The sequence below is a fragment of the Notamacropus eugenii genome, chromosome 4 (assembly GCF_028372415.1).
Source record: "Notamacropus eugenii isolate mMacEug1 chromosome 4, mMacEug1.pri_v2, whole genome shotgun sequence".
In the NCBI taxonomy this organism is placed as follows: Eukaryota; Metazoa; Chordata; class Mammalia; order Diprotodontia; family Macropodidae; genus Notamacropus; species Notamacropus eugenii.
In genome coordinates, this window is record NC_092875.1 from 175,061,624 (window position 1) to 175,085,059 (window position 23,436).

General features: G+C 39.2%; 1 protein-coding gene across 3 annotated transcripts in view; it reads right to left on the reverse strand.

The window, feature by feature from the left end:
- LYRM4 (LYR motif containing 4) overlaps positions 1-23,436 on the reverse strand; it is a 211,744-nt gene that overhangs the window by 35,943 nt on the left and 152,365 nt on the right. Inside the window, exons 3-4 of one of the 3 annotated variants that reach the window (XM_072603735.1) lie at positions 10,759-10,852; positions 8,761-9,773 (exon numbers count right to left, since the gene is read on the reverse strand). The exons of the other annotated variants lie outside the window; for them this stretch is intronic. Coding sequence (XP_072459836.1) covers positions 9,721-9,773; positions 10,759-10,852 — 147 coding nt within the window. The 3' untranslated portion in view covers positions 8,761-9,720. Of the gene's footprint in view, positions 1-8,760; positions 9,774-10,758; positions 10,853-23,436 lie in introns of those variants that run through there. 3 annotated transcript variants of the gene reach the window in all.

Below are 23,436 nucleotides of genomic sequence, written 5' to 3' on the forward strand. Positions count from 1 at the left end.
CATCTGTAGGAACAGTGGCCAGGCTGTTTACACAAGGTTAATGCTTGTAGACACCGAACTAGAAGCTATTCCAAAGACTCTTGGGTTTTATCTGCTGGGGTGGGGGAGAGATGGTGCTGGTGCTGGTTTAATTTGTCTGGCACATGTTGTCTCCTGCCTCTCCCTCAGCTTGGCTGTCTTACCTGTTGCTGGGTGATGGCTGGTTGGCAACTGGTGTGGATGGCTGACCTCTTCTTCACAGCAGTTGCTTGCCCAGATAATGGCTATGGAGCTATACAAGAAGAGTAGTGTTCCTGCTTGCCCTACTGGTCTGGGGATGGGGGGTGGGGCTTGAGGAGGGGATACATAAACAGTAAAAAAGCCAGTTTGGCTGAACCTCAGAGTATTTGAAGGAGACTGATAAGGCTTCAAAGTTAAAATGAAGCTAGGTTGTGAGGGGCTTGAAATACTAAGGTACATAGTTTATCCTTGAAGCATTAGGGAGCAGAGAAGTGACATGTTCAGATCCGTTCTCTAAGAACATAATTTTCACAACTTTGTAGGGGACACACGAAGCATGGTAACTAATTCAGAAGGTACTGAAATAGTCTAGGTGAAAGGTGATGAGAATTTGAACTAGAGGGGTGGTTCTGTCGGTCAATGAACATTTATTAGGTACCTACTATGTGCTAGGCACTGTATTAAGTGCTGGGACTACAAGAGTACATGAGACTTATACACAAAAGACAGTCCTTGCCTCACAAAGAGCTCATAATCTAATGGGGGAGACAACAAGCAAATATGAGCAGATAAGCCCTATACAAGAAAAATAGAAAAGAGCAAAGGGAAGACACTAGAATTAAGAGGGGTTGGGAAAGGATTCCTCTAGAAGGTAGGACACTTCAGTTGGGACTGAAAGGAGCCAGGGAAGCCAGGAGGTGGAGCTAAGAGGGACAGCATTCCAGGCACAGAAAATTTGTAGGCCAGAGAAAATGCCTGGAGCTGAGAGAGGGGTATCTTATTAAGGGAACACTAAGAAGGTCAGTGTCAGATGACTGAAAAGTGTGGCAGGGAGTAAAGTGTAAGAAGCCTGGAGAGGTAGGAGGAAGCTCCAGAAGGAAGTGTTTTGTATGTAAGAGGAGACTCTGAGTTTGATTCCGGAGGTGACAGAGAGCCCCTGGAGTTTACTGAGCAGTTGTGGTAACATGATTAAACCTACACATTAGGAAAGTCATTCTGGCAGCTCAATGGGCAATGGATTGGAGTGGGGGGGGACTTTAGGTCATCAGGCCTGTCAGCAGGATATGTGACAGTCCAGGCATGAGGGGACGAGGGCCTGCAGAGTGGTGGCGGTATCATAGGAGAGCAGAGGGCACACTGGACAGCTGTAAGTGAGCAGGGACTAGGGCACTGATACAAGAGACGTTGTAGAGACGACCTGACTTGGCCAACCTGACTTGGCGACTCTTTGGATGTGTGGTAAGGGAGTGTTACAAGTGGAGGACCACGATTATGCTGTGACTAGAAGGAGGGCATTGCCCTCGATAGAAACCAGAGGTTGGGAAGAAAAGTGTTGTATACTAACTCCTGTTTAGAATCCCAGCTTCCACAGAACACAGTGCCCTCTCACAGAAGATAGCTCCAATGCTGAGCCAGGGATTCTTCCTTAGACAGTCTGGCAGCAGGGTTCCCCCTCCTGCTGCTGAGCTTAGCCAGTGGCACCTCACTACAACTCAGAACTCCAAAGCTAGAATTATGGCCTAAATAAGACTTCTTCATCTGAAGTCCATAAACTTGCTTTTTTTTTTTTTTTAATATTTTTAAACCTATATTTCAACATAAATGGTCTCTTTTCTAATCCCAACTTTCAACCTTTGAACCTCTCTAGTAGAAAAGATTACAGACATACATCACTATGCTTTTAAAAAAGTATAATATAAATGCTACACATTACTTTCAAAACTGTCCTTGTTGTCTATTTCCTTTTGTTCTTTTCTGTGCATTTAAAATATGTTTCAATAGGTCTCTTATTTTTGTTATCACTATTGCTAATCATCCCTCTCTTTTTCCCCTAATTAAATACTGAGAAAAAGAAAAGAAAAAAACCTCACTAAAACCTTGTAACAAACAAGTATCATCAAGTAAAAACAAGTCCACATAATGGTAATGTCCCAAAATAGGTTTCTTTCTCCATTTCATATACATCTCCTCTCTGTCAGGAGACGGGGCTTCTTTGCCAGGCTCGTGCCTCTCACTGAGCAGGTAGAGTTCCTTATGTCATGCAGGCGCTGGGAGGATGGCTAGACAGAAGTAGAAAGGAGAGAAAAGAGGCTGGCATGCTTTGGAAGTTGGCCAGAGGTCAAGTCTAGTGAAACTGACACCAAGAAGCCAGAATAGAAGACTGGCCACAAGGGTCAGGAACCGAGGCCAAAGGGCTTCAGGGATCAGTAGTCAGGATCTAGGCAAAGGATCTGCTTAACAAATATCAGCTTCCAGTAGTAAGAATGTAGCCTGACAGTGAGCCAAGTCCTGAGGGAGGTTTTATTCTAATATATTTCCTGTCTTTAGAGTAGAACTAGGTCTCAGAGTAAAGGCAGTAAAAGCTACTTGGCTGGAGTGGGGAGGGGATAGGATAGGAAGCAGGGCAGTTTTTGGCAAACATACACTAATGGAGCCAACCAAGGAAGCCACAATAGGGTCCAGTTCACCTACAACATGGTGGTATTAAAACAGGCACACTGAAATACCACTTACTAGCCTATACTAATATATTAGTCACTTACATGCTTCCTTCCAGCAAGTCTTAGTAGTTACCCAAGACATGGGATTCTCTAAGTAATATTTCTCATGTTTTAAGACATGGAGGACACTATTCCTTCTCACACAAGAAAGCTAGGATGCTCCAGGTCAGGGATTCTTAACCTTTTTGTGTTATGGACTCCTTTGGCAGTCTGATAAAATTTAAGGACACCTCAGAATGATGCTTTTAAAACACGGTTACAAAGGAAACCATTTATGTTGAAATACAGTCTTAAAAATATTAAAAAGTAAGTTCATGGATTCCAGATTAAGAAACCTTATTTAGGCTATAATTCTAGCCCTTTAAATAATGGCAGACATCCATTCCCTCCCACAAAATACCTTCTGGTGAAATTGTCAGGAAGGATACCAGAGGCTGAGTGTATGGCACTTCTGATATTCTTAGGTGATAGTCCAAGGCAATTCCTGTAGCTCACTGTATATTCCATAAAGCAGCTCACAGCACAGAGTTATTTAATAAAAAGCAACCAACCAAATCTGCACTGTGCTGGATCAAGAGGTTAATACAACAGCTGGTAGAACTGAGCTGACAACCGCTGTCAATAATGTGTATGGGCTATGCTGCAGGCAGGCACCAAGAGACCACATACTGACACTGGGCAGAAGGGAATCAGGGATATAACCATGAATAGCCATTTTGGAATTGTTCTTACTCTGGGCCATGTGCAACCCCTAGGGTACACAGCACCACTTCAATCATTCTCCTGATTCCCACTATAAATGTTAGGTGGAATGTAACTCTCACCTTTGGCTTCAAGAAACTGCAGCATGTGCAGTGGCCACAACTGGGTAAACCATTTTGGCAGATGGGCCAAATCAGGTTGAGGGTAACCAAGGGGTCTCAAACCCATTGGTGAGTTAGGGGTGTGTGTGAAGACTTCCTCTGGTGGAATGGGTGGATGAGAACAATTTGTTCCAATGCCCATGAAGGCAGATAAAGCAGGCGAGGTGGAACGCTTAGAGCTTGGTTAGACACTGAAGACAACAAGGTCATCCATCCACTGCAGCCTGAGCCATTGCCAGCCGTCTTGACTCTGTCCTGCCACTGGACTATGATGACTCTGGAGGAGAGAGTGAGGCTGAAGACTTCTTGCAACTCTGCCTCACTTAAATTCAATTTACGCATGAATCAAAAGACATCACCCATACCATTTCACTATTGTGGTTCAAAGCCCTGTGGGTGACAGGCAAGTGATGAAGCAGCAGGTGCAGATAGAATGGGAGCTGTAGTCACAACCGTGCACACAGGCGGCCCAGGCCATAGAGTCATTTCTCACTGGAAGCAGCAGTGGGACTCGGCAGCCTCCTGGGTGTCTGAGCAGCCTTTTAAGGATAGTACTGCTTACCCTAAACATTGTCTGCTTACCCAAACCTGGCCTGATTACTGTGGCAGGAGGGGAATCCTACTATGTGGTCAAAATACAAAAAAATGTACAAAATGTATGAAAACACCTGCAAAGATGATTCCACTCACCATTGGCACATGGAATGTACGCACACTAACAGACAAAATAAAATCCAGTAGTCCTGAAAGAAGAACTGCTCTTGTTGCAAGAGAACTCAACAGGTATTGCATCCAAATAGCAGTCCTGAGTGAAACAAGGTTGGCAAATGAAGGCTAGCTTACTGAAGCTGGAGCTGGATACACCTTTTTCTGGCGTGGGTGCAGTGAAGGGGAGTGCCATGAAGATGGCGTGGATTTTGCAATCAAAACCAATCTAATCAGCAAGCTGGTATGCCTGGCAAAAGGAATGAATGACAGGCTCATGACAATGCGATTGCCATTCACAGGAAAATGCCATGCTACCATCATCAGTGCCTATGGTCCCACCATGACAAACCTTGATGAAGTCAAAGAAAAATCTTATGAAGACCTAGAGACCTTTATCATCAATGTGCCAAAGAGGGAAAAGCTTATAATTCTGGGTGACTTTAATGCTAGAGTAGGGTCAGACTACCAGACTTGGCAGGGAGTCCTAGGAAGGAATGGAGTTGGAAACAGCAACAGCAATGGTCATTTACTGCTGAAGACTTGTGCATTGCACAACCTTCTCATCATCAACACTATCTTCTGTTTACCTAAACAAAATAAAACTTCATGGATGCACCCTCACAGCAAATGCTGGCATGTAATAGACTATGTGATTGTAAGGAGAAGAGACAGACAAGATGCGAGAGTGACAAAGCCAATGTGTGGTGCAGAGTGCTGGACTGATCATAGACTTATCCTTTCCAAGCTAAATATTCACATTCATCAAAAGCACCGACCCCAAGGCAAAATGACTACCAGAAGAATCAATGTCAACAAATTAGAGCTCTTCTCTGAGCCTGAACAGTTTGTTGCTAAATTGGAGGGAAAGTTGAGCCAACACACAGCTGGCAACAGTAGAGCAGAAAAGGAGTGGGCAGTTTTCAGGGATTTGATGTACCGCATTGCATTTGCTCATCTGGGTCAGAACACTCACAAACACCAAGACTGGCTTGATGAAAATGATGGGGAAATTCAGAAGCTGCTAAATGAAAAATGTGACCTCCACTGGATTTACCAGCAAGATAGTTCATCTACCTCTAAGAAGGCAGCATTTAATTCCATCAAAAGAAAATACAAGCAAAGCTTAGAGAGATGCAGGATTCCTGGCTCAGTAAGAAGGAAGATGAAATTCAGCTTTATGCTGATAGTAACAATCCAAAGTTCTTTTATGATTCCCTGAAAGCTGTTTATGGACCAAAAACGTACTGTGCATCACAACTGCTCAGTGCTGATGGAGCCAGATTGATTAGTGACAAGGACATGATCCTAGAGAGAATGAGTGAACACTTCCACCGTGTTCTCAACAGACCATCATCAATCAATGCTGAGGTCACTGACCATTTACCTTAGGTTGAAGTCAATCCCTCCTTAGCTGAACTTCCAACTGTAGAAGAGGTTTTGAAGGCCATTAGGCTCCTTTCATGTGGCAAAGCACCTGGTGCTGATTCTATTCCAGCTGAGATTTACAAGGTAGGGGGACCATTGCTCATACAAAAGCTGACTGAAATTTCCCAGGTTATATGGCAAGAGGAGGTTATCCCCCAGGAGTTCAAGGATGCCTCCATTGTCCATCTCTATAAAGGTAAAGGGAATAGATTGTCCTGCGACAATCACAAGGAGGTTTCTCTCTTAATCATTGCGGGCAAGTTTCTTGCTAGAGTCCTCCTTAATAGTCTGATCCTTCACTTGGAAGATGGTCATATACCTGAGAGGCAGTGTGGCTTCAGAAAGGGCTGAGGAACAGTCGATATGGTGTTTGCTGCCTGACAACTCCAGGAGAAATGTCAGGAGCAGAACAGAGTTCTGTACACAACATTTGTAGATCTGACCAAGGCCTCTGACACTGTTAGTCGTGAGGGCTTATGGAAAATTATGTCAAAATTTGGTTGCCCAGAGAAGTTCATCAATATTGTACGTCAATTTAATGATGGCATGTTTGCCCAGGTTCTGGATAATGGACAATGCTATTGTGCCTTTCCAGTCACCAATGGAGTAAAACAGGTTGTGTGCTTGCTCCCATGCTTTTTAGCATGATGTTTTCAGCCATGTTATCAAATGCTTTCAATGAGGATGAACATAGTATCAAGCTATGCTACCACACTAATGATGGTAAGTTCTTCAATTTGAAAAGAATACAAGCCAAGACCAAAGTGGAGGGAGTGTTGGTGTATGATTTTCTGTTTGCAGATGATTATGCACTCAGTGTAGGCTCTGTAGCTGAGATACAATAAAATATGGATCAATTCTCTGTTGCCTGTGTTAATTTTGGCCTAATAATTAACACCAAGGAAACATGGAAGCTCCAATCAGCCACCACCATACATATGTGGAACCATCAGTTACAACAAATAGAGAAGATTTGAATGCTGTGGATAAGTTCACTTACCTTGGTAGTGTACTTTCCAGGGATGTACACATTGACAGTGAGGTTGATGCACGCATTGCCAGAGCTAGCTCAGTGTTTGGGAGGTTCCAAAGAAAAGTTTGGGAGAGAAGAGGTATTAGACTGACTACTAAACTGAAGGTCTACAGAACCATTGTGCTAACCTCATTGTTGTATGCCTGTGAAACATGGGACAGTCTACCAGTGCCATGCCAGGAAACTGAATCATTTTCATTTGGACTGTCTTAGGAAGATTCTGAGGATCACCTTGCAGGATAAGGTACCAGACACTGAAGTCCTTGCTCGAAGTAAACTGCCAAGCATTCAAACTATGCTTCAGAGAGTGCAGCTCTGATGGGCTGACCACGGTGTTCGAATGCCAAATGTATGCTTGCCAAAAACAGTATTTTATGGAGAACTTACATGGGGCAGGCAATCACATGGTGGTCATTAGAAACGATTCAAGGACACTCTCAAAGTCTCTCTCAAGAACTTTGGATTTGACTGTGCAACATGGGAAACACTGGTACAGGATTGCTCAGCATGGCATGCCCACATCAGAAAGGGTGCTGTGCTCTTTGAGCAAAGTAGAATTCAGACAGCACAAATAAAGGTAAGATGTGCAAATTTGGAGTATCTACCCCAAATATTCACAAGGACTATCTGTGCCCAACCTGTGGTAGAGCATTCCGAGCTCACATTGGTCTGATCAGAAACAGTTGGACACAATGAAACTTCACTTTATCATGGTGATGTCATTTTGGTCCTCTTCGAAGATGAAGGACAACAACCAACCAGTCAACCAACTATAAAAGTTAGATTCTTTCTCCCCCTACCTTGACATTTGTGTTTCTGGATGACCTATGGGAGTGGAGAGGAGAGAAGAAGAGACTTGGGATAACATAAAGAGTGTTGGACTTAGAGTCACACAACTTAGGTTTAACACTGACTATGCTACCTACAACTTGTGTGATGCTGATAATACACTTTACCTCTCTGATCCTTCACTTCTTCATCAATAAGTAGGAGAGGTTTTTTCTATAGGTTTACAGTCCCTTTCTACTCTAACATTTTATGATTCTGTGACTTCAGCATGCAATTTATTTCCCTCTGGGCAGTAACAGTCAAGTTTTCAAATACAAGCATACCACTGAAAATCCTTGTGTACTAAATATCATCAAAAATTATTTCATCTATGTGGGGAATCTGCTTCTGCTAGGCATGGGGCAGTAGGTCCAGGATATGTCCCTGTGACCTTTGACCTCCAAATTCAAGTAAATACCAGGCTGGACCCCAAGGACAACAAGAAAAAACACACCCTGTTCTTTTTATTATGTGACTCTGAGTATCAGCCAGAAGAGGACAGCACCTCTACCTGTGGAAACAAGATGCCCATCAGGTAGATGAACTGACCTGGATCACTGCAGACATGTCCAAGGACCCCATGATGCAAAGAAGGAGGCCTCTCCCTGTCAATGGGCACAAGGCAGCTGTGCTCTTCTGATCTCATGGCACCTGGGCTGAGAATGCTAGGTAGGTAGGCATAGCTTCCCATTCCCCATTATGGCTACTGGACAGAGTGACCACAGTCCCTCTATCCTCTCTCCCTTTTTTTCCAGCAGAAGTATTCATAATCAAATATTTAATTTTTGGCCAAAAAAAAAGGTAAGCAGTATTCCATCTAAACTATTTCTATATCCTGGACTGAAGACTCATTAATGACAATGTTTCATTTGGTTACAATGTATTTTTATAGGAAAAACTTTTTTTTTTTTTTTTTTTTTACAATGAATGCCTTTTCTGATCTCTGTCCCCATAAAAGTTCTCTTCTATAGGAAAAGCACCAAACTATTTATAGTATTTGCATCTGGGATAATGTAGATGAATGGAGAGTGACCTGAATCGAGGTATATTGCTAAGTTCTTGAATTTCAGCATCAATTATTCAGTTCTCCAATCAATTCTCATACCAATGCTTTGTGGGTCATGATGATTATACTGGAAAGGCTTTAAGTATGAGTTTGGTGACAGTCTCTAGTAAAGGACAGTAAAGTTCAGCACAGTTTATTACCAGAAAGTTGACTACTAGATGGTGAATCTCTTTTGGTCACAGTAAATCATAAAACCAAGACTGATATAAACAAAAGGATGCGATCTTCATAGGTACAAAGAGTACATGTTCAAGTGATAATTACTTCTTAATTCCCTTTTTCCTTTGACATCTTAAACACCTTTTACTTCTCAGTCTCAACAAAACCAAACCAAACCAAACCACTATTCTTAAACCATAGCACTACATACAAAAATATAATTATTAGGAGAGACAGGACAGGAAAAATGTGCATGTGTAGAACTTCCCTCTTTTCCCTAATGGGAAAAAAAATACTCTTTTCATCCAGAGGGAAGATATGCTAACTCTATTTCATGTACAACTCACATAGCCTGGGAATGTGATTTCTAGTAATTTGTTAATTTTATTAGAACTCCATCATGACAACAACAAAAAAATTGGGATTCCATGGAATTTTTAAAAATGAAATTCGCTTCTACTATCAATGGGCTTCTGTAGGTTAACATGGACATGAAAATAATTTGATATTACATGCATATATTCGTACACACAAAGAAAATGACTAAAGCATCAAGAACAGAGGGGACACATTCTGCACTGGACTATACTAAGTAAATTGTCTTGATCAGAAATCAAAATGACTTATCTAATTATCTCATTTTCACACCAATATCCTTTAAAAAATACACACACGCACATACATATACATACATACATACATATGTATAGGATCACAATTATTTTTACTTCTGTACAAGGCTTCTGTTAATTACAGTGTTATAAGAGAACACCCAAGGTTAAATGGAAGATGTTTATTGGCAAATAAGACCAAAACAAGATTTTGTCTTTATTGAAAAGAAAGGGAAAGGCAAATTCTTCGTGTTCCAGGTAAAGCTAGCAGAGGAGGTAGTCAGCTATTTGCAAATGCTTGAAGCACTCAGAAATTCCAAGACCTGAGTTTGTTCTTTCCTAACTTCCAATTGGTCAGGTCTACAGGAGGGAAGTAACAATAGCCTTGGTTAGCAAAAACACTAACAGGAGGATCCAGTTAGAGAGAATGCCATTATCTTCAAAATCCAAATCGGTTTCACACCTTTCAGCTAGTGTAATTTAAACCTATCTCTCAAATCCCGAAGAACAACAGACAAACCCACTGTCTGCCAATTCTCAGTAAAGCTCATGAATAATTCCCACTGGCTTTACAGATAGCAAGTCCAAATAAAGATTCTAGGGACCACAAAGTAATTATTGGCACAGTCTGGGCCTTTCCTAGATGATACTGGACAATCTATGTACTTTGGCTATCATGTTAAAATTAACTGAAGGGGAAGTGTGACCACAGTGACCACAGCCCCTCTATCCTCTCTCTCTGTTTTCTCCAGCAGAAGTATTCATAATCAAATATTTAGTTTTTGGCCAAAAAAAAAAAAAAAAAAGGTAAGCACTATTCTATCTAAACTATTTCTATGTCCTGGACTGATGACTCACTAATAACAATGCTTCATTTGGTTACATTGTATTTTTATAAGAAAAACTTTTTTTTTTTTTTTTTTTACAATGAATATACCTTTTCTGATCTCTGTCCCCGTAAAAGTTCTCTTCTACAAGGAAAGTACCAAACTATTTAGAGTATTTGCATGGAGGGGAGGAAACAAACTTTTAAAAATGGGGCTGGGAGGTATAGGTGAATTAATAAAGCCCAGCTCTGTCATTACAGAGGTCTTTTCTGATTCCCCATGTAGTTTGTGCACTTCCACAAAAAATAATTGTTTGTAAATAAGAGGAGTAAAGAGAAAGGTATAAAGGAGGTGAAAGAAGTTACTTGGTCCAAATGATGGAATTAGAGGAGGTCAGTGGAAATGGGCCACTGAGAAACACAGGGATCTTCCAGTGATTAGCCCCATGCCTTGTAGCCTAGATGAAAAAGTTGGCTAGCCTCCCTTTAAGAGGAGAACTGAAAGAATTCAAATTTTACCTTTTGACACTTGGAGAGTGCAGCAATGTTCTGGGATGAGGAAAGTATTTCTTCCTCCTCCCTTCCTTCCTCTCTTAGCAATCAGGTCTTGCAGCTGAAGAACATAGCAGTAGTTCAATAACAGAGTTATGCCAAGTGAATTGATGAGAGGAAAGAATTTAATGCCTAAGGCTGCAACACTGCACTTGGGGAGATGGTGGGCCCAGTGCTGAGATTCAGAGGCAGTAGAACTGAAGAGGCTTCTCTTGCTGCTAGGGTAGGGGTGTCAAATTGGTTCCAAAGTGCATAATGGCATCTCAAGCCAGAATCTTAGCTGACACAGGGGCTAGGGATAGCTAAGACCAGAGCCTAGTATGAGCATGGTGCACCCAAAAAAGAAAGGAGCCCAGAGGAATGGCTAATCCAGTGGAAAGCAGCACAAGGACTTAATAAGAAGAGAAAAATACTGGATTCTTACAGTGTGGGAGGCATATATCGCCTTGACCACATGGGTTCCATGTGTGGGCCTCTCTACTCTTCTCACAAGTATGTGTATATTTTTCTGAGGTGTGTGTGGGGGGAGAGAAGTGCCTCCTAGGCTACTGAGGGGAATGTTTTGTTAATATTGTTCATGCTAAGTAATTTTGATAAATGCCTTTGTCCTGAGCTATGTCTTTTGGCTAACAGTAGAGGTGGCACGTTGATAGAGACTCATGAGTTACATGTAGTTTTAGGCATGTAAACTCACAGAGTAACTTCTTAAATCTTAGTCAACTCTCTGGAGGACAGGATCTGAGAGTACAAGTTGGGAGAGTGATACAACTTTATTTTATCAATATTTTGTACTTATATGTGTACATATTGCTTCCCAGGGCAGAGTTGAGCTCCCTGAGGGCAAGGGTCATGTGTGTGTCTGTGTGCGTGTGCATGTGTGCGTATTCACGTGTGTGCATATCCCCAGGGCCTAGCATAGTACCTGGTATATAGTACCAGTATTACTTATAATATAGGTAATAAATAATATTGAACTAGCAGTGTGAACTTGGCAACATAGTACAACAAAAAAAGTACAGATGTGAGGAATTGGACAACTTGGGGTTCACATCCTAGTTTTGTTACTACCTGTGTAATCTCTGGCTTCTCTAGGCTTCCATTTCCTAAAGTACCAATCGAGAATGGGAGGAGGGGGTGGGCCTTTATAATCTCTCAAACCCTCTTCTCCCTGCCCTCCAGCTCTATATTTGGGATCCTATCATCTCTGAGCCTCAGACACTGCCTGTGTAGGATGAGGAGATTGAAATAAATGATTTCCACAACTACTTCCAGCTATAAAGGTCTATGACTGCACAAACATTTTAGTTTTAAGCATGTGATATTGACACACCACCAAGGAGGTAAAAATCACGTGTCCATAAAAGCAAGACTGGTGACAATTTCCTTCAAAGCATTCAGCTCATAAAAATACAAAGCTTCTGAAATATCCTAGGTGCTCTGGCCAGACTTTGATACCATGGAGAGAAACTCTTATTCAGTAAAAGTTTTCGGTGGGACCAAAAGTTATTAATCACAGAAAAACTTAATACATTTTCATGTCTATGAATTGATGAAGAGGGACTGCCAATGGCAGTCGCTTTTCACTAATTCATAAACATCTAAACTACAAAAATAACTCATTAAAATAATGATCTATACCATAAGTGGTCTTCTCATGTACAAGGAAGTTCTTTAGGCAAGGAAGTTAAGTTAAATGGTCTGGAAGAATTTCTATGCATTGGTGTCACTGTGTCCATGGTCACTTGAGATTTAGGTTATTGTTGTTTCTAATTACCAGACAGGTAGGTAGTATTCTTTAGCTTTTTCCTGGTGTGTCACAAAAATGAAAACATTAATAAATAAAAAAATTCCCAGCAATTAAAAAATTATCAACCAGTAGAAATGTGCTATACATTTGGAGTCTGAGGATCTGGCTATGGGAATTTGTGCCAGTCATTTAAATTCTCTTGTCCTTAGTTTCTTCATCTGTAAAATGAGTAGACTAGAAAAGCTCTAAGATCCTTTCCTAATACCATGTGATCTCTAATACAGTCGGGGTACCTTTGGGTTTATTTAGTCTACAAGTTAAATCATTTGCAGAAGGCAAATATACCTGTCAGTAGACTTCAACTGGCATCCAGACTCCACCACAATATGGTTTGATCATCACCTGTGTGACCTTGGCTAAATCACTTCAGTTCATAGTTTCCTCATTTATAAAAAGAGAAGGTTAGATCAGATGACATCTGAGATTCATTTCAGCTCTAAATCTACAATTCTGTGATATGTTCTGAAATCACCATATAACTGATTCAATGAAAGTGGCTTTAAAAAAAAACCAACTCAACAAAACAAACTTGTTTTCTTGCTGGCAATTGCCTCCCTTCATTTTCAGCCTTTTGAAATCCCTCTCTTCCTTCAAGGCAAAACTGAAATGACATCTCTTCCATGAAGACCCTCCCCCATTAAAAATTTTCCTATTTGAATTTCTAATATCACTCTATTTAGAACTCTTCTACTGAGAAACATAATTTCTTATTACAAAGTAATTAGTGTTATGATTATGTACACGATTTATCTACCCTATTCTACTGTAAGTTTCTTGAAGGGTGTGACTGTGTCATAGTTTATCACCTACCTCCAATACCGGACATACTGCCTTGTATTTTTAAGTGCTTAATAAATGCTTGTTGAATTCAATGGAATTCAATACCACCTACTGGGCAGCTAGGTGGTGTAGTGGATAGAGCACTGGGGGTTGGAATAAGGAAGACTCATTCTTATGAGTTCAAATCTGGCCTCAGCCACTTCCGAGCCATGTGACCCTGGGCAAATCACTTAATCCTATTTTCCTCATCTGTGAAATGAGTTAGAGAAGTAAATGGCAAACTACACTAATATCTTTATCAAGAAAACCCCAAATGGGGTCATGAAGAATTGAACATGACTGAAATGATTTAACAACAAAAAATACCTTATTAAGCAATAATCTTGGGCCATTTTAGGTTCCCACTCAGCTTCTGTGGAATCCAAGAAAGAGCTGGGTTGACTTTGCACTGCTAAGCTGATGATGAGAATTAGGGTTTATCCTTAATTCCTCAGAGATGAATGTCTTCTGGTATAGTATAAAAACAGATGATTCAGCATGGCCAAACTATAGATCTGTTAAGATCGCTCCTCTGTTTATAGATCATGCTTCCAATTTAATTTCTTTGTTAGGGGAAAACTCATTTGTCTTCTAGAGGGACGTCTGAGAACTGTCTTAGTTTCACCTTTGAAAAGTTCATCGGTCATAAAATATCTCATTGCAGAGGACTACAGAAGAAAGGGTCTTTAAAAACCATTCACCAATCAGAGACTTGTGATTTAATAGAGGCACATAAATTTATATTGTTGTAGTATTGCCATGGGAGTTAGAACTCTCAATTTAAATCACGACCCTGCTATGCATTTATAATGTGACCTCAACCAAGTCAATGTACCTACTTCATTCCAAATTTTCTCAAGTATAAAACAGGGATAAAAACACTGACCTCTTTTAGATGAGTTGGGCTAATTAGTGACAGAAAACATTTTCTTAATGTGGTTTAAAAAAAAGAAATCTAGGATTCCCTTATCCACAGTCAGTGAACATTTAAGTAATATCCTTTATCCAATCAGGATACAAGCTCTTTACATCAACTGTCCATGCATAGCCCCAACAACCATGACTGAAAGTTGTATAGCCTCTTAATTTTTAAAAAGCATTTATAAAAGAGAGTGTACATTTTAAAACTGTTAATTAAAACCACAAAAAGCATGACTCTTTATTACTTTGCCCTTGCTAGGTATCTTTCATTCAGGAAACATTCTGGCTGTGAATTTTGGGCAAGGCTTAACTCTGCATCTAGGAAAGTGTGGCTAATGATGTTTCTGTCATGAAGCCAGTATGGCACTTCTCTGCACTGACTGTTCCCATGACTGCTAAGCTCTTCCCCTTTACTTTTATCTCTTAGTTTTTGTTGTTCTATCCTACACTTAGCCCAAATTCCACCTTCTAATGCTTTCTTCTTTCAGATCATCATCATCTACTCAGCATGCATTTTTTATGTACTCTAAAGATAATGTGTTGTCTCTATTAAATCATGAGGTCCTTGAGAACAGGGTCTGGTTCTTTCCCTTTTGTTGTATCTTCAGAGCTTAGCACACTTCCTGGCACACAGTAAGCTGTTAATTAACACTTATTGACTGATTGACTAAATCTGAATCTCTCCTGAAGCACAACATTTGTCAGGGGTGCATAATCCTACCAATAGTCCAATTCTGTGACTGACTGTGAAATTTATTATTATTCTGGAAGAATAGTCCTGAGTGCTTGCTCATTAATAATTCAGTGAAACTTCATTAATACATGTGATTTTTCAGGGACACACAAAAATATATGTGGGGAAATGTACTAATGAGGTGATAATAATGAGATGAAGACCAGGAAACCCCCCTCCCCAACCCCTCCATGATATGTGGGAAAAGCATATCAGCAATGTTTCACAATAACAATAAGATTTTACATGAAAGGATCTTCCAAAAGTCTTACAGTATATTACGGAGATCAGCTCATTAATTCTCCCAAGGTCCTGGGGAGACAGGTAGCAAGGAGAGTGCCTGGCTCATTATTTCACAGGCACAGAAACTGAGGGTCAGGAGACATTAAGTGGTCCAACCAAGGTCAGGCAGAATGTCACAGAATTGAGATTCAACTCCCTCTGGACGCTGGGTTTCAAAGTCATAGTTCTAACCTCCAGTCCTTATTGTATCTCCAGAGAGGTTTCCTCCAAATTCTAGTCTTTATGGAACCAGAAAAAAAAAAGAAAAGAAAAAGAAAAAAAGATTCTAGCAACTACAAAGTGATTCTAGGCAGTCTGACTTACCTAATTTATCAGGCTATAAAATGTCTTGGATTATAAAACACACCAAGGTTAGGAGGAAAAATCATTTAAAAAATCTTGTGTTGGGGGAAAAATATATAGCCTTGATGTCCTTGGTTTCCTGAGGGAATAGGACAGAGCAGACCGGTGCACAGTGTAGGATAATCTGAGGTGAGTGATCTCCTTGAATTTCAGGTAACCCTTTGTGGCCCCTTATTAATAAGGGGGCTGAAGGGAAGTGTAGGTTTTTTTTCAGCTAGATGAAAAGAACTGAAACATTATGGGAGATGAAAATTGGTTAGGCCATGGAACCTATAACTTTTGGGTCCTGTGGAAAGGGTGTGGGAATGCATGCCAGAACCAGGGGCCAGCTGAGTGCATGGTAAGAGGACACTGCAGCCTGGAACTTAACATAGTGATGACTAGTTGAAGCCTTGTCTGCTTCATTGACCCACTTAAGAAGTAACTTGCCTGGACAGAATTTGCTGCCACACTGGGAAAGGTTGAATTGATCCCCTTTTCACTTCCTCCTCCTAGGCCTTGCTGCTACTTATCATTTACCCCTTAAATCTTGCCTATTTGTATGATGAATGTTGTCTCCAGATAAAATGATTTTTACTTAATTCTGGGCAAATGTTTGCTATGAATGATTCACTATGGGATAAAGGCAAAGGGGAGTGTTTGGACATATAGACCTAGACTTAGTATATTGGAGCTTTCTGTCTATTTCTTTGGACATACAAGGAGGGGCTTCAACAGGATAATAGGTTTTGGAGTTGGAAGAGACCTTGGAGATTACCTATCTAGTCTGGCCACCCCATTTTATAGATGAGGAAACCAAGAACCAGTGAAGGAAAATGAGATGGCCAACGTTATTACAGCAACCAACAAATCCAGGATTCAAATCTATATTCTCAATTCTAAATCCAGGGTTTCCCCCTAATTACAGGGTGACTGAGGTTTTATTCAGGCAGTAAGTAGCAGATCCTGCTTTGGATCTAGGTGGCCTGATCCCAAATCCAGCTCTAATTAAGGCCAATATTCCTCTGAAATTAGAGAGATGTCTGGATGAATGTACGGATGGATAGACAGAGAGACAGAATAATTACCAGCAAGTTGGTAGAGTTTCAGTTTATAGTGGTTCTTCATTGTAATGAATCTGTCATACTTGTATGTAATTTTATCCACAAGTAAATCATTAACTACATAAAATAACATACTGATATTAAATCCTCTAAAATAAACAAGAAAGAAATATCAAATGTTAAATATTGAGTAGGGAAGCAGAGCAGCTTGACTTTAGAATCTCTTAATTCTTGCTGACATTCACAAACATTCAACCCTGTTTATGAGTATATTAAAAGGCAGTAATATGCCAGAATACATCTTTTCTACTTTGAGTTCCCAATATATTAGTAAAGCCTTCATATGTATGCTATGTGAAAAAGGAGATAGGCACTGACAGAAAACAAGTCTCATACTCCTTAAAATAACTTATTTTTATTTATTCTCAAACCTTTAGATGGCAATCAGAAAGGCAAAAATATCATTTTAACAGGCTATTTTCTAGGGAATATAAATCACAGAAGGGGGGCGGGAGTAGCATGCGGCATAAGTACATAGTGTTTGAAACTTAAGAAATGTTTCTGAGGACAGTAACATTGTGTGGCTTAGGAAATGCTCTCAAGGAAAGTAGCAACATGTTTGTAAATTTTTTCCCAGATGTAATAATGCCTACTACATATATCCCTTTTCATGGTAATAAGAATTTGTGAGGCCTATTGTCTGACATTCTCTATGCTTCCTCCACTTAAAAAAAATGTTTAAACAGTGACATATAGGTGATTCAATGAGATAATTTCAGGCTAGATGGCATAGAAATATTTCAGGCTGTTGGTCAAATTATGGAGGGCCCAAAGTTTGTCTCCTTCCCCTTGAAGTAGGTTCCATATTGCTTGGGTTGTCTCTCTTTTATCTAGTACTCTCGGTTTCTGCCCTCCACCACCCAGTCCTTACCAGCAAACTTTCCCCAGACCAAAATTCTATGAAATTTCCCCATTCTGTATTTTCATTTGTTCATAGGATTTTGAGCTAAACAGGACATTAGAGATCCTCTGGTCTGCCTCTCCTTGCTTTATTGATGAAAAAACTGAGACCCAGGAAAAAAGAAGGAACTTGACCAAGACCAAGGTAAGCAGCAGTCAGGACCTGAACCTAGACGCTATAACCTTTAAAATCCAGTACTTTTAAAATTACGCCATACTGTCGAAAGTGTAAGTTAGCTAATCTGATATAAATCAATCGGAGCTTTAACTGTGATCTAACCTTTTGGCTCTAAGTGTCCTAGGTAATACAAGTCAGAAGGTAGCTCTGGGAGTCTAGGAATCATAGTCACTCAGTTCAGTCAAAGATCCCAGTTCTAAAATCTGGTTGCAGAATGCCTTTTGGCTTGGACTTAGGCATAGTCATTCGTAACTTGGAGAAGTTTGGAAGAGAATCTGGACAAAGTGGTCACTTATTTTGTGCCAGAGGAGATAATGGACAAGAGAAAGAATATCCTTGAACAGTCCCCCTAAGGAAAAAAAAAACTGAGGCCCTCTTAGATGTGGAGCTTCACAGATGAAAAATTATTAAATATCAGCAAAATATGACAAAATATCTGTACTGGATGCATATAATACACTGTCAAAATAACTAGCTTTCTTCTGCATCTAAGAAATTTACCTGCCTGAGAGCTACAACTCTTCTAGAATACTTTAGCATCTTTTTTACTAAAGCCATAATATAAAAGAAGAAAAAAAATCTTGGTAAATTGGATATTTTAATCTTCAAGGACCTAATTTTAATCAATACCAGTTTGGAAGTTTTAAATGACTTTCCACTGCTATCGGTTCTACCTATTCCCTTAGTGCCCTCCAAAAGTAATTATCAGAAATATTGATTTCATTCCATACCATTCAATCTTATGAGTTTATAAAATATGAGTCCATTAACGTAACACTGAAGGATGTAGTTTAATGAAATGAAAACAGCAATGGGAATTTCACATGCCACCTGTAAATTTGTTCCACATTAAGTAGCTCTGGAATTTATTGAGCTTGTGTGTTTATGGAGGCAAAACAATGAAGAATGTATGAGGACAGAAGGGAATGAGGATTTTTTTGAATGAATAAATATCACTTTGATATATGAATAATTAGCTCACAATGCCTTGTGCCATGCAGGGCTCTTAAGAGTATAACCACAATGCTTTTCTAGTAACGGACATCTTCATGAAGTCAGTCAGTTAACAAGCATTTATTAAGTGCCTACTATGTGTCGGGCACTGTGATAAGTGCTGGGGATACAAAGAAGGTAAAAGACAATCTCCTCGTCCTTGAGGAGTTCACAGTCCAATGGGGAGACAATATGAAAACAAGTATGTACAAAGAAGATATACACATAGGATAACATGAAGATAAATAAAAAAAGAGAAGGTACTAGCATTGAGAAGAATGGTGAAAAACTTCTTTTTAAGGTAGAATTTTATTTTTTATAATTAATTTAGTTATAGTTTTCAACATTTACTTCCATAAGATTTTGAGTTTTAAATTTTCTCCCCCTCCTTTTCCTCCCCCTCCCCAAGAAGGCATGCAATTTGATATAGTCTCTACTTATACATTCATATTAAATGTATCTTCACATTAGTCATGATATAAAGAAGAATTAGAACTAATGGGAGGAACCACGAGAAAGAAGAAACAAAACAAAACAACAAAAGAAAAGGAGAGCAAATAGTATGCTTTCATCTGCATTCAGACTCCCAGGTTCTTTCTCTGGGTATGGATAGCATTTTCCATAGTGAGTCTTTTGGAGTTGTCTTAGATCGTAAGGTGGGATTTTGCTGAGACTTGAAGGAAGGTAGGAAAGTATGAGGAAGGAAGGCTTCACTTTTGATCTTTAGAGGTCACAATCATTAAATGGATATGGAAAGAAAGAAAGGAAGAAAGGAAGGAAGGAAGGAAGGAAGGAAGAAAGAAACCTCAAATTTGGTGTTTACAGTAGTAGGTCTTAACTAAAAAAAGGGATCCTGCAGATGATGCCAAAATAAAAACAACAAAGCAAAACTCCCAGAGGTAGCATTGAGGAGTATGCTTCGGTTTCCATCTCATCTAGTTTAATAATGAAAACTTGAAAAATGGCTCCCTATTTCCAGAAAAGATCAACATATTAGTCCGTTTAAAAAAATGCCATGAGAGGTTATTCCAGCCTTTCTTTATGAAACAGATTTAGTTTGTTCTTCCTTTAAAATTGAACGCATCTCTCAATTTTAATAGCCCCTGAGCCCAGCAAGAGGAAGTATGAATTGGATTTTAAATCAGGCCTTTAGTAAAGGGTCCTAACTAAATGCCTTGTGGCTAGGTGGGGATAAACAGTTGTTGCTAGGCTGGCTGCAGCCTTCTGAATGAGTTTAATGACAGCAACAAGTGGTCCTATAAAACAAAATTTATGATTACACCAGAAGATGTGGAAAATCATAACCAATGGGAACTGAAAAAAATATAAACACCTAACTGGTATGAGACTAAAAAGTTGAATAATTAAAATAGCATAACAGGAGTCAAAAGAAGATACAGACACCATTGTGGGTACAAGTTTTTTTTTTCAGCTCTTTCTATTCAGATTATTTCAAAGGGGACTTTCACTGATGAAAATGTATACTGGATAGAATGTCACAAGCAAGGATTATTTACACTTGTCAGATAAAGTACATGCCACAGTGTGATGATGCAACAGATTCTTTGATCTGTAATCTTCTTTGTAGCTTTTGCTGCTGTACCTTAATATCTGAGGGACTGAGTCAAAACAAACACAAATAAAATTCCTAGGGACTAAGAGTTTTCACAATCTTGTCTGGAAGTAGCCCAAATATGGAGTCACTCTGCTTTGGTAGATTTGTACTAGTAGATTTGAACACAGGCTTTGCTACTTATTAGGGATACAATGTAGTGTTGCATTTAGAAAACGTTTAAATCCTGGCTTGGCCACTTAAAATCTGTGTGACCCTGAGCAAATAACACCTTGAGCTTGTGCCTCGGTTTCCCCAATTGTAAAATAATAGAGTAAGACTAGATGGCTTCTGGGGTTCCTTCTGCCTATAAACCTTTGCTCTTAAGATTGAGGAAGGCTTCATGGAAATGAGATTTGAGATGAATCTTTAAAAACTGCATGCCTGCATTTTAGCAAGTCACTTCAACCTTTATGAACCTCAATTTTCTTTTTGGTGAAATGGGATTTGTCCTGCCTTCTCCACAGGGATGTTGTGGGAATAAAATGAAATAGCATATATAAGATCCTTTGTAAACTATAAAATAATAAAATAAAATACTACATATGTACTCAATACTCAAAGGCATTCACGATTGCATCCATTTGGGAATTACTGTCAGTGATGCAGATCACAATCCATTCAGCCCATTTTGTATAGCTCTTGTCTGTGTCTTCCTAAAAATGAACACAGAGCTCCGTCTCACAGGCTGGATCTCTTCCTTGTTTCCTCCCAACATCTGGAGGGTATTGGCAGAGTACTATGGGTGTGTAATTGTCATTTTTTTATCATACTATGTGGCCAGCCCATCTACACTTTCTATTATGCAATTCCTGGATGGTATCTTTAGCTTCCACTTTTCTTTAGCATTCTTTGTTGGTTATATGTTACAGCATGTTCATATACGCCATGCACTTCCCCACTGTCCTCTGTGTGATGCTCACCTTCTTTTCTATCGAGGCAATATTGTTCCAGATTTCCCTGACATTCTGGTAAAAATGTACTGAAAAAACGGTCCTTTACTGCTTTTGGAAAGTTGGGTTCTGTAATAGTGCTTTCTAATTTCTAGAAAACAATGCTAACTCTTCTTTACTTGTCTGAGCCTGGTGCATCATCCACTGATATTGTCTGTTTCAGACAGACATGCTCTTAGATGAGCTCTTTGGGTGTCCATTCAGATCCATGCAGAAATCTGAGCAACAGATATTCTTTATCTATTTGGTCTTTTCTGTGCAGATGGACAAGCCAAATTCCATTGAGTGATTAAAAATTTTTTCCAAGAGGTTCTGCAATATCTTGGGGTTTGCTGCAATCCATACCATATCATACACCAATAGGATTACCTGGAGGACCTAATCATCCATTCAACTTAACCCAACCAAGGAAATCTCTTTGACCTACACTCTGAACAGGATCTCCTCCATCACAGTGGTGAGTATTTTTGGAAGTATATTTCTGTCTTATGCCTAAACTGATGTTTATTATCACACAATCATCAAAGAGGTGTATTTCTATAGTTGTATCTTCCAAAGAATTTTGAATGTATGAATTATATGTAAAAAAAGTCTGGAAGGAAGGACTTTGTTCAAATGAATTGTGTGATTTTTTTCTAATCAACAAACAATAAGTATAATGGAATCTCAGCATTCTCATTTTAATAAATTGTAAGATATTAAAGATGTGGCCCATTACTGAATATTATTTGCAAAAGCTCTTTACTAATACCCACATAAAGGGTGATTTCCATTCATGAATAGATAAACATTTTGTACAGATGGGAGAGGAGGCATATCCTTCAATAGTTGTTGCTGTTTTCTCAGGTGCCTTTTTGTTGGGGAGGGTATCAGTAAGGTCTGAAACTTTTTGATTTTTTAAAAATGTCTTTCCTCACATTTATATATTTTGTAATCCTGTCCTCCAGTGCTCTCATAACTACATCATCTCAGTATTAGTCTCTCTCTGATCTAATATGATGGTTTTCCCCTTTTTTTTTTTAAGTGACTTTTTTATTTCTTCTGTAGGGATCCCAGAGACTGTGATGTTAGGGATTAAACTGAGTGGTTCTACTGTCCTTGATGGATAACCTTGATGATGGAGAAAATAATTGATCATAATAATTTAGCAAATGCTTTCTCCCCCACCCCCAAACTCATCTGTAGACTTTTAAAAAAAATTTTTCATTCTTTAGTGCATTTTGCTTAGTTAGATAACTTGCCAAGCTTTATTTTGTTTGGTTTTTACCCTCCACTGTTTTTTTCTTTTCCCCAGCATTATGAGATAATATTGGTCATAATCTTCTATTATCCTTACTCAAAATATTTTACAGATAAGTCTCAAGACAAGTTAATAAGTATTTATGAAGTGTGTGCTACGTAACAGGCACTATATTTATACTCTAACCTAGTATTGCCTTTGGTAGTCATCTTTCTCCATTTGGCAAATGTCTGCTGACTAAAACTCTTTGAGCTACTTGTTGTGACAATCAACTTATTGTAGAAAAATAATTTATTTACTAATTGGTTTGACTTTTTGATGAAATTATTATAGCTGGCATCAATGTCATTTCTGTTGTCCACTTCCCATTTCTGTCTTCAACAGCTTATTTAAACAATCCATGGGTCTTATTAATTGTATGTACTATCTTTTTCTCATTCCTATTCTTTCTTCTTATTTATTATAAATTCTGGTCTTAGCTCTGTGAAGCTGATGGTTTGACTGTTGAAGTGAAAGATGACTCAAACATGACTCATATCTATAGTAAATCTGTTTTCTCACTGTCAAAAAGTAGTCAATTTCGTTCTTTGTGATATTTTTTGGTATTTGTCATGTCCAGGGTCTACTAATTCTTCCTTTCTTTTTCATTTTTTATGCTTAGTTCTCATGATATAGGGGGGTGAAGTTTCTAGATAATCTACAACAGAAGTGTCATACTAAGCCCAAACAGATTAAAATGCA